Source organism: Podarcis tiliguerta (assembly GCF_965153285.1).
Source record: "Podarcis tiliguerta genome assembly, chromosome: Z".
Taxonomy (NCBI): Eukaryota; Metazoa; Chordata; class Lepidosauria; order Squamata; family Lacertidae; genus Podarcis; species Podarcis tiliguerta.
In genome coordinates this window covers 845,649-857,887 of record NC_139553.1, presented here as the reverse complement: position 1 = coordinate 857,887, position 12,239 = coordinate 845,649, and the positions used below count along the sequence as shown (strand labels likewise).

At 48.6% G+C, this 12,239-nt stretch overlaps 1 protein-coding gene across 1 annotated transcript in view; it reads left to right on the top strand.

The window, feature by feature from the left end:
- Positions 1-12,239, top strand: part of ADGRD2 (adhesion G protein-coupled receptor D2) — a 71,427-nt gene that overhangs the window by 40,895 nt on the left and 18,293 nt on the right. The window contains exons 18-22 of the mRNA XM_083422933.1: positions 2,518-2,651; positions 3,496-3,611; positions 6,310-6,430; positions 9,334-9,375; positions 11,150-11,203. Coding sequence (XP_083279059.1) covers positions 2,518-2,651; positions 3,496-3,611; positions 6,310-6,430; positions 9,334-9,375; positions 11,150-11,203 — 467 coding nt within the window. The remainder of the gene's footprint in view (positions 1-2,517; positions 2,652-3,495; positions 3,612-6,309; positions 6,431-9,333; positions 9,376-11,149; positions 11,204-12,239) is intronic.

Here is a 12,239-nt window from a genome sequence, read left to right as displayed (position 1 = left end):
CTCAGGTGACTGCCTCAGGCAGCATGGGTAGTTCCTCAGGCCAGAGCTCCTCAGGTGTCCCCTCTGTCTCTCCTGCTCCACCTAAGCCAGTCTGCTTCTCTCTCTTCTCACAGAATCTGAGTTGTGAGGGACCCTGCAATGCAGGCATCTCAAGCTCAAGTGTCCCTGACAGGTGGCCACCCAACCTCTGTGTGGAACCTCTAGCCAAGGAGAGTCCATCACTTCCCAAGGGAGTCTGTTCCACTGCCTAGCAGCTCTTACTGCCAGAAGGCTCTTCCTTTGAACATAAGGAATCTTCTTCTTGCCATTGGAATCGGTTGTTTCAGGTCTTATCTTCCAAAGCAGAGAAAAACAAGGTTCCCTGGATCTTCCTTGTGTCAGCCCTTCAAATAAGATGGCTTTCACATAATTTCCATAGGTGAAATGAGATCCAACTGCTTCTTTATTTGGATCAGGTTCTGGGGTGATGGGGTGATCCATTTTTGCCCCTATGTGTTTTGGGCCAGTCCTAGGTGACTGTTCATAGCTCAAAGAGGGAAGGGCAAAGGTGAAACACTAAAGACCTTTAAGACCTGTCCATTGGGTCCTCAGGTTGACCTGAAAGAAGTTTTATTTGAACCGGAAGCAGCTGGGAAGCCCCTTAAACTTTGGGGGTCTTGTGGGGGTATTCTGAAACATGCTGTTGATGCCATAACAATGCATTAGCAATTGTTTTACACACATTGCCCCACTTTATTAGTAGTTTTGCAATGCTTTCCAGTGTGGCCACATTACAGTGGTACCTCGGGTTAAGAACAGTCCGGTTTAAGAATGATTCGGTTTACGAACTCCGCAAAACCGGAATGGTGTCCTGGTTTGAGAACTTTACCTCAGTCTAAGAACGGAATCCAAATGGTGGAAGGGCACCGGCAGTGGGAGGCCTCATTAGGGAAAGCACCAGGGCTGTCTTAGCCATAGGCACTAGGGGTGTGGGGCACCCGGGCACCAGGCTCTCAGGGGCACCAGGCAGAGAGTCGAGTCCGGGGAAGAGCCCGCCCATCAGTCAGAGTGCCGTGATGGGCTCTTCTGCTGCAGACGGCTCTGTGCTGCGAGTTTGGGGGCAACCAAGCCAGCGAGACGCTGAGTCAGCCAGCCAGCTCCCCCCTCCTGCGCGCCTGGAACTGGGTAATCGGGGGGGGGGGCACCAGGTGGATCTTTGCACCCCGGTGCCACATATGCTTAAGATAGCCCTGGAAATCACGCCTTGGTTTAAGAACAGTTTCGGTTTAAGAACAGAGTTCCGGAACAAATTAAGTTCGTAAACCGAGGTACCACTGTACGGCCATCCTGAGGGGCATTCTTGCCCTATCGCATCGCAGAAGAGGGCTCAACCAGTTGCCCTCCAACTCTAATCATAGTATGAAAAGTTGCAGGGTTTCAGCAGGGGGATAAGGGAGCCTGTGCTGATTCAGAAATGAGGCAGGATAACCATGGAGCACAGCTATAGTCCAAAAGCTTTTGCATCCCCTCAAGCATCTCCTCTGATGAAAACAGGGACATCGTCTTCTACATCAGGAAGTTTCTCGCACTGCATGTATAGGCATCACACCAACATGGGTCACCTTTAGCCAGTTGAACCTACCTTGCAGAATTGTTGTAAGGAAAAATGTGCGACGGCAGGGATAATTTACAACACTTTCCACAGATTAATAGAATGAAATAAATTTTAGCCTACAAGCTCCCTTGAGGGGAAAAGATGATGATGATAATGATAACGATAACGATAATGGAAACTGGGAGAATTATCCAGAACATACCAGCAAATAAATCCTGTTGAACTCAGTGGGACTTAGTTCTGAGTAAAAATGCTTAGGATTGCAGTCTAAGTCTTTACCCAGTTACCTGGGAGTAAGTTCTATTGAATACAGTGGGACTTCTTTCTGAGTAGGTCATCTACAATAAAGGAATCAACACTCCACACATTTCCTAATAAATGGCTGGCTGCTGAAGCATTGCCATTAAATAATTCAAAGTGGATTTATTACGTTTTCCGTCAAGATTATAGGAAGTGCTTCGTATGCCGGCCTCACCATTTCCTTCATTCAGTGCAGGTATTTTATTTTCAGTATAATTAGCACCCACCTGCCCTCCCACACCACTTTGAATTGTTGTCTGAGACGTGAAGGGGAGGAAAAAGGAAAAGTGGGACATTCCAGCATCAATTCAGAAACCAGGACAGCTTCTATAATTCCAGGATAGTCCCTGGGAAACTGGGACACGCATGTAACTGCCCTGCCAAGATACCACCATGAGCACAAATTGTCATGAATGCACAATAGAAAGGATGCGTGGAGGGGCCCCCTGCTGAGAAGCAAAGAAAAATGGGCCCTTAGGAGGTCTCCTGAGACTGGCCAGCTGGATAAGGCCCCCAGGTCCCACCCTGAGCCTTGGCCCCAACAGCTTAAGAACCCCTCAGTTTCCCCAGGGCAGGTGGTATGCAGAAGGAAAGTTGGCAGTTCACCGTGCTTGCCTCTTCAGGGCTTCCTGTGGTTATTGTTGGTGTGACCCTGGCCACGTCGTTCAACAAGTACGTGGCAGAGAACCATTGCTGGCTGAACGTGCAGACGGATATCATCTGGGCTTTCGTTGGGCCGGTTCTCTTCGTCCTGACGGTAAGCCCTCCTCCTTTCATTGGCGGGGTTTGCAATGCAAAAGGTTCTTGCTACCACGTGTGGCAGTGTTAACGGAGAAATCTGAGGACAAAAAACAAGGACACCAGCTAGGAATACCAGAGCGAAACAGCAGCCAGTAGGCTTGGTCTTGATTGAAGCCTGTCGGGACAGGACTCCCACCTGCCACCAGGTGGAACAAGATGGAAGCCCCCAACAAAAGAGAACCCAAAATTTTTATTAGTTGCTAATCCCCATGTTACTCCCCCCCAAAACTACATCACGATTACATCATGAAAGGGGAGGTCTGTTGCCAGGAATCTGAGCATCCTGGACCCTGCCCCATGGTTCCCCTTTCATGATGTAACCGTGATGTATGAGTGATGTAGTTTGGGGGGGTGTAACATGGGGATTAGCAGCTAATCAAAGTTTGGGTTCTCTTTTGTTGGGGGCTTCCATCTTGTTCCACCTTGTGGCAGGTGGGAGTCCTGTTGCAACAGTCTTCAATAAAGACCAAGCCTACTGGCTGCTGTTTTGCTCTGGTATTCCTAGCTGGTGTCCTTGTTTTTTTTGTCCAAGGGAGCCCTCAGATTTCTCCGTTAAGAGCAGGACTGGGTGCCTGTGAGCAAATGTTGGGATTCAGTGGTTTTCAGGTGCGTTTACTTTCCATGTGTGTGGGAGATAACTCTGATTTACAGAACAATATCCTGGGGGGGGGGGCAGTGTTCCCATGTTCCCTGAGAGGAGGATTCTGGGAAATCTTCCCCCTCCGCAACTGCCACCTCTTAAAGCCTCTGACTGCTGTTTCAGGTCCAGCCCCTGACCCTCTTGCCCCTCTCCTTTGCAGGTGAACACCTTTGTGCTTTTCCGAGTGGTGATGGTGACCGTCTCCAGTGCGCGCCGGCGGTCAAGGATGCTGACTCCCAACAGCAGCTTGGAAAAGCAGATTGGCATCCAGATCTGGTGAGTCCCGGAGGCCCCTGGGGGCTGCCCCTGCCCCTCCAGAGAAGGGCACCAGAGAAGCCAAAGGACATCTATCTGAATGCCATTTGCTAGGGGGAAGAAGTGTGAGAGACAGTAGTGCTTGGTGGGTCAGACTAGGACCGGGGAGGCCAGGGTTCGAATCCATGCCTGGCCAAGAAGCTCCCTGGGTGTCCCTGGAAGCCAGTGGCTGCCTCTCAGCCCAGCCTACCTCGCAGGGTTGTGAGGAGGGGAGAGCCATGTACACAACCTTGAGCAACTTTGATGAAAAGGTGAGATATAAATACTCCTCTCAGTCTCCTCTTTCCCAGGCTACACAGACCCAGCTCCTTCAAGGGTTCCTTATAAGCCTTGGTTTCCAGACCCTTGATCATTCTTGGTCACCCTCCTCTGCACACCTTCCAGCTTGTCAACATCCTTCTTAAATTGTGGTGCCTATAATTGGACTATGATTTCCCTTGATCTGGACACTCGACTTCTGTTGATGCATTTGCCTTTTTTTGCTGCTGCATCACCCGGTGGACTCACGTTGAGCTTGTGGTCCACCAAGATCCCTAGATCCTTTTCCCATGTCCTGCTAGTCAGCCAGGTGTCCCTCATCGTATATTTGTGCGTCTGCCTAAGTGCAGAACCTAAAACAAACCCCTGTGTTGCAATAAGAACCAAGCACAACAATGCAAACACAATACCTAGGCTAATAGTTAGTGGAAAACATATAATAGAACAATGATATCATTCAGATTATAGGAGTGAGCCAATCAAAGCTCATATGTACAATATAACAGAGTGGTAACAAGGGCCATCAAGCCGTGTATTCAAAACAGATGTCTAAGGACAGTCTCACAATAGTCTTTCAAAAGTTTCAACAGAAGACGTCTCAAAGGTTTCAAAAGTTCATTTTGTACTCATTTAACAAAAGCTCATTTAGTACTATTCCTCTGTATATTTGTTTTTCATGGGTCTACTTTGTTTCCGCATGCTATATATGCCATACTGTTCCTTTAAGTATATCGTTATTGGGAACACCTGCTTCATATGTCCTGTGCAATTGTGTATCAAGTATCAGCAGCTACACTATCCAGTGAGCACCGAATCTTAGCATGAATCTTTCTTACATATTCTGTTGAAGAATATCGTGTATGTACCTTTATTTATTCTGTTTTGTATATTCTGCTTTATTTTACAACGTGTATGCAGGTAGCGTAGTTCGTTCATTTATCGGTTGTATGTATTGTATCTTGTTTCCAACTGATGAAGACTATTACGAAACAGTAGTATCATTCCGGAGACTCTGTCCTTTTGAGGCTTTTGAGATGTCTTCCGTTGAAACTTTTGAAAGACTATTGTGAAACTGTCCTTAGACTGCAATGCCCTCTACGTGGGGCTACCTTTGAAGGAGCCCGGGAACTGCAATTAATCCAGAATGCGGCAACTAAACTGGTGACTGGGAGCGGCCGCCAAGACCACATAACACTGGTCTTGAAAGACCTGCATTGGCTCCCAGTATGTTTCCAAGCACAATTCAAAGTGTTGGTGCTGACCTTGAAAGCCCTAAACGGCCTCGGTCCAGTATACCTGAAGGAGCGTCTCCACCCCCATCGTTCTGCCCAGACACTGAGGTCCAGCGCCGAGGGCCTTCTGGCAGTTCCCTCACTGTGAGAAGCCAAGTTACAGGGAACCAGGCAGAGGGCCTTCTCGGTAGTGGCACCCGCCCTATGGAACACCCTCCCACCAGATGTCAAAGAGAAAAACAACTACCAAATTTTTAGAAGACATCTGAAGGCAGCCATGTTTAGGGAAGCTTTTAATGTTTACTAGGTTACAGTGGTACCTTGCAAGACGAAAGAGTTTTTTGTTTTTTTAGTTGCTTCGCAAGACGAATTTCCCTATGGGCTTGCTTCGCAAGACGAAAACGTCTTGCGCCTTTTTCTTAAAACCATCAATGCATTCCAATGGGAAACCATCAATGCATTTCCTATGGGAAACCGTGCTTCGCAAGACGAAAAATTCATAAGACGAAAAAACTCGCAGAACGAATTAATTTCGTCTTGCGAGGCACCACTGTATTGTATTTTAGTGTTTTGTTGGAAGCCGCCCAGTGTGGCTGGGGAAGCCCAGCCAGATGGGCGGGGCATAAATAATAAATTGTTGTTGTTGTTGTTGTTGTTGTTGTTGTTGTTGTTGTTGTTGTTAGACATCTGTTCTGAACACACGGCTTGACGGTCCTCATTACCACTCTGTTATATTGTACATATGAACTTTGGCTGACTCCTATAATTTGAATGATATCATTATTCTATTGCATATTTTCTACTAACTATTAACCTACGTGTTGTGCTTGTATTGTTGCGAGTGCAGAACCTGACATTTGTCCCTACTGATATTCATTCTGTTAGCTTGGGTCCAGTTCTCCAACCTGTTACGGCCATTTTGAATTCTGTCTTCTGTGGCATTAGTTACCTCTCCAACTTTGGTGTCATCTGCAAACTCTATCAAAAAAGAAATGGGAGTCACCTGACACGACTTGTTTTGAGACCTGTGTTGAGACTTAGTAATCACAGTAATCATCACCGGCAAAGACTTGCTCCCCTGGCGCTGACTTTGGCTACAGATGAGTTGACTCCCTGCTTTTCTTCTTGCCTCCCCCCCCAACCCCACAACCCCCTTTGTCCTCTTCCAGGGCAACAGCCAAGCCAGTGCTGGTGCTCCTGCCAGTCCTGGGTCTGACCTGGGTGTGTGGTGTTCTTGTGCACGTCAGCATCACGTGGGCCTACATCTTCATTGTGCTGAACTCCCTCCAGGTAAGGTGCCTCGGAAGGTGGACCTTCCCTGCAAAATATCTCTCTGACACGTGTGTATGTGCGTGAACACACAGAGACACGGGGATCAGTTGCCCATGCTGGAGGCTGCACCTTGTGACGGCAAAGATGCCTTTGAGCACATGCAGAGTGCCTTCCCCCTCACCATCAGGGAGGAAGACCTTCAAAAGGCCAGCTTGAGCTTCAATCCTTCTCTCTTTGGACATTCTGCCCAGAGCTGGCCTTGCAATATCCAGCACTGTGCAGCAGGGGAGGCCCTGACCATACCAGCTTCCTGGTGTTTTGCCACGGCTGAAATCTCTCCCTCTTGCTCAGCGGCTGCTGCTTCTCCTCCATCCAGCAAGAGCTTCTTTCAGCAATGGTTCAATTCACACAGGTATAACTCACAACTTTGGCTAATTAAAACTTGTGCGATTTCAACTTTATGCGCTAGCCAACTGGCCAGTTGCAAATCACGCAAATTAAGCGCTTTCTGTGGCGTGGGGAAACCTTTTAAGCTCTGTGCCTTGCTTAGCGGGCATTTCCATGTGAGGGTTAGGGTTAGGGTTAGGGCTTCCAACCTCTGCCTTGCTTTGGGGGCAAGGACCGCTTGGCTCACAGCTTCAGAGAGGTAAGGTCACTCATGCGGGGGGGGGGTTGCAAGGGTGGTTCTGACTAGACCTCACTCTGGCTTCACGCTCAGTCCCCAGAACATAACCCTCAAGCAAGCAGTGAGTGACCTGTACTGATTTGAATTGAATTAATTTTATAATGAAATGATTTTAGAATGTATTATTTCATTGTTGTTAGCCGCTCTGAGCCCGGCTTCGGCTGGGGAGGGCGGGATATAAATAAAAAATTATTAATTTATTACTTATTATTGAGAAAACAATGTTTCCTTCCCTCCAAAGTCTCTCTCTCGCTCCCCTCCCTCCCACCCTTCTATATAGCGGCTCCCTAGCACACCTGCCCATTTGAAGGGACCCCTTTCTAGTCAAAATGCGACTAGATACGTGAATCAGAATTACAGAATCACAGAACTGCAGAGTTGGAAGGGAGCCTGCCATTTCCATCACAAGCCCAACCTTATTCAACGTGGAAATCACAACTGCAGTGTCCCTGACGGATGGGTGCCCAAGAAAACACCCAAGGGAGGAGAGTCCTTCTGAGGGAGTCTGGTTCTTGTTGTTGTTTAGTCGTTTAGTCGTGTCTGAATCTCCGTGACCCCCTGGACCAGAGCATGCTAGGCACTCCTGTCTTCCACTGCCTCCCGCAGTTTGGTCAAACTCATGCTGGTAGCTTCGAGAAGACTGTCCCACCATCTCGTCCTCTGTCGTCCCCTTCTCCTTGTGCCCTCCATCATTCCCAACATCAGGGTCTGTTCCAGGGAGTCTTCTCTTCTGTCTGGTTCTACTGTCTCATAACTGCCAGAAGGTTTAGTTGGAATTCCCATTCTGGTCATTTGGATCCACTGGTTAAGGGCCCACCCTCCAGAGCAGCAGGAAGAGTAATTTGGGAATCTCCTGTGAAGGGCTAGGAAGGAGGTGTCCATCACACAAATTGAGCTTTATTCAGAGAAGTAATTGCTTTCATGTAACAAGACAAGCGGACATTCAAAGGACCATACCTTCCTCCCCCAATCGGCTCTGCTCCGAGCGCCGGTGCCAATAAGAGGGACGGGAGTGTTTGTTCTGAGGATGAGCAGCCGCCCTGCATCATCAGCGAAGGTTATATCAGTGCCAGAGTGTGCAGCACTCCTGCCCCAGCCTGTGGAGGAGTGGGCTTGTTGCACAGATGCCGGCCACAATTAGTCCATCAGCTGCAGCGCTTCCTGATAGCTGAGGGAACACAGGAAGCGATTCTCTCCCGATAAGACACCAAAGGGGGCAAAGCATCAGAGGAGCGCAGCAGGAGGGTGTAGTAATTATGAGAGGAGACTGTTCTCCCCGTCCCAGTGCCAAGCTCAGGGACTCGAGAGCAGGATGTTGTTTAAGTTGGGGAGGCGGCGGGGGAGAGCGATGCACTAGGAAAACTCTTGGCCGGCAGTTGTGTTTCTGAAGGTTCATCATCCGAGACTTGTGAGGCAGCTTCCTCTCTCAGAAGGCAAGAGAAAGAAACAGACAAAAGGATGGGCCATTTCTCACATCGCACAGTTAATTCATTCGTATTTGTTTGAACCGCTCCTTGTTGCGAGTAGTGCCAGCTCTATAGCGGGAAACGCCAGATGTCCTGAGAGGAGGAAGAGGAAGAGGAAGGCTAGGCTTGTGCATGCAGTGCCACTTTTATTTTGAAAAATGCCCAAAGGCCCTTCATTATGACCAGACAAAATGTCACAAAATAGTGAGGCGAGCTTCTGAGTCCACCAGAGCTCTTCTTCTTCAGGATGTGGGCAGGGGACTGAGGGAAACAAAAAGCTGGCTAGGGATTGAGGCCGCGTTGGTCCAAAGTTAATTTTTGCTGTATGCTGCCTTAGAAGGGGGCTGGTGTGGGGGCTCTCACACACACACATGCACGCACACACACACACACACGCACACACACACACACACACACACACACACACGCACACACACGCCTGTGTTCTAACTTCTTGTCTCAGTTTGTCTCAGTTACCAGGAATAAAAAATGGAAGGAGCCCTTTCTCTCACTTTGTCTACCCCACACTTTTTCTTATCTTTTTCCTCCTTTCCCCCTGGATGAATTGAGCCAACGGTCACATGAAATCAGGCCAAGGGCTGGCAATCTCCCGTCTCTTTGTGAAAGGGACAGTTCTGCCCCTTGGTTGGGAGAGAGACACCGTTTGGCCTTCCCTATATGTCTGTTTGGGGGGCTAGCAAAGCGAGGATGCTGGCCCAGCGGCTGTTTCCAGGTCCCTGGCATGGATTCTTCCCTCTGTCTTCCTACAGGGTCTCTACATATTCCTGGTCTATGCCATCTACAACAGCGAGGTAAGGGACAGCCACACTACGCAAGCGGGGCAGATTTGGCACCCTGTTTTCTCTGCAACAACTCTTCAGACTTTGAAAATGAGCTTGGGAGGATGTGATCAATGGCTTGTGAAACCAGCTAGGATTTCAGGGACCCTCGTGGTGATGTCCCTGGGGGTCCCTGAAATCTGCTGGATCCTCCCATGTGTGATTGTGTGTGTGGTGGCATTCTGACTACTTGCCATTCTGCTGGCAAGATCTCCTAGGGCAGGCATGGCCAAACTTGGCCCACCAGCTGTTTTGGGACTGCAGTTCCCATCATCCATGACCCCTGGCCCTGTTAGCTAGGGATGATGGGAGTTGTAGTCCCAAAACAGCTGGAGGGCCGAGTTTGGCCACGCCTGCCCTAGGGCCATCCAAGTTCCCACTAGATCTCGTGCGAGAGGTTGCTAGTCTTCCACATATGCGTGGAACCCTGGGAGCCAAAGCCCCGTCTAGGACGCAGCCACACTGCAGAGCAGGAGTGAGGAAACCTCCAGCCTGTAGGACAATCTCAGTCCTGCACAGCCAGGTGCAAAGTCTGTTGCATGTTGGACAACTTTGCTCCCCAACTGACTCCTCTGTGGACAGATGGCACCCGGCGGAGGTGGGCAGCTGCTGCTGTTTTCCCTGCCTTTTCCTCTTCAGCTGAGGAAATAGCTACATACGACTAGCAGGTGCATTTTGAAAACAATTAAATGCCAGGATTTCCCCACCACCACCATGGAGCCCCTGCCCCACAGGAATCAACCTGGACCCTGCAATTGTCATCTGAGGCTCTTCTTTGTGTGCCGCCCCCCCCCCCGTGGCAACACAAGAACTGGCCTTTTCTGTGGTGACCCCCTTCTTGAGGAATGCTCTCCCCAGCGAGACTTGCCTGCGACTGTCATTGCACCTCTTTAGGCACCAGGCAAAAACCAGGCCTTTGGCTTTTAACTATCTCTACAGCCACTTAGAAAGGGACGCGGGTGGTGCTGTGGGTTAAACCACAGAGCCTAGGACTTGCCAATCAGAAGGTCAGCGGTTTGAATCCCTGCGACGGGGTGAGCGCCTGTTGCTCGGTTCCTGCTCCTGCCAACCTAGCAGTTTGAAAGCACGTCAAGGTGCAAGTAGATAAATAGGTACCGCTCTGGCGGGAAGGTAAACGACGTTTCCGTGCGCTGCTCTGGTTTGCCAGAAGCGGCTTAGTCATGCTGGCCACATGACCCAGAAGCTGTACGCTGGCTCCCTCAGCCAATAAAGTGAGATGAGCACCACAACCCCAGAGTCAGCCACAACTGGACCTAATGGTCAGGGGTCCCTTTCCCTTTTACCTTTACCTTTACTCTACGCAGTACTGTGGAGGATGCACCACAGATTTGTGTAACAGCATTAGGATATTTGCAGTTTCATTTTCAATTCCTTTCCTACGGTCAGGGATCCCTTTACCTTACAGCCATTTAGAGTGGGTGGGACCTTTGAGCACCCCCACCCCCACGGCCCCAGATTTAATGTTTGTGTTTCTGTAAGTCACACTGAGTTGCTATGGCAAAAAGTGGTAATAAATTTAGTTAAATAATCCTCATCATAAAGGCAGGGAGAATTTCCCTTGGCACTGCAATGCCGGTAACTGCTTACCCCACAACAAATACAGAATAATGCACAGGGGGTGTTGTTGTTGTTGTTTAAAAAGTGTCTTTAGTGCCTGAGGCATCTTGTTGTGTGTTCATTCTGTGGGCTGAAAGGGCCCAGTTTCATACCTGTGCTTGATTTGCAGGTGCGAAATGCCATCCAGCGGATGAAGGAGAAGAAAAAGGCTCTCTCTTTCACAGTAGGTTTGTGGTCTGGAGCTGGGGGTCTCCCCCTGCCTGACCCCCAGGAGGCCCCCCTCCCCTCCAACTCCCCCTAAAAACCGCTGCATATGAGTCAGCCAGTGCTAGAGACCTTGTGGGCTTCCAGAGCAGTGATTCTAGTTCTGCCCTCTGGAACAAAATAGAGAACAAATCTGCTCTTTCTTATTCAGGACTCCCCTTATGCCGGCCACTGCCCTGCAGCCATTAAAGTTAGCACAAAATAAGACCCTAAAGGAGAATATTTTAATTTTTTGAAGGAAATTTCTCCCCCCCCCTTTTTTTTTTTTGAAAGAGAGGGAAAAATTAAAAACAAAATATTTGTTAAATTACCTTTTTATTGCTGCATTCCTGTTGGTTGCTGAAAGGTGGAAAACGTTTGTGCAAAATATATAGAATTTGATTGCAACGAATGAAAAACATCCCTGGTACACCTCCTTTTTTAAAATTAAAAGAAAAGGAAAAACAATTGTGACCTCTTTTGTCTCAATGTGGCAGGATTCTGTTAAATGCATAAAAAGGTGAAAAAAAATGCATTTGTGTCCTCCACTAGCCTCTTGAGAAATCTTGGAAAGGTAACATCTAACTGGTTGGAAAGATTTTCCTGATGTAATATAGTGCCTTTTATTCTCGGTGTTCCTTGCGCCTTTGATGGTTTGAGCTATAGATTTATGTTTCCAGATGCGTTTTAAGCCCCCCTGGCTCTCTCATATCTTACAACGGCGTTCCTTCTGCGTCTTCTCCACACAACCAGCTTTGCCGTTTCTTCTTGTGAACCTAACATCCCGTGCCAGCCTTGGTTCAGTTCAGTTTAGCTTTTATCTGTTTGTCTCTTTAAGTTCTGTTTTCTTATGTGGGTTATAGTTATATGGGGGGAAATACCGTATTTTTCACTCCATAAGACGCACCAGACCACAAGATGCACTTAGTTTTTGGAGGAGGAAAACAAGAAAAAAAATATTCTGAATCTCAGAAGCCAGAACAGCAAGAGGGATCGCTGCGCAGTGAAAGCAGCAA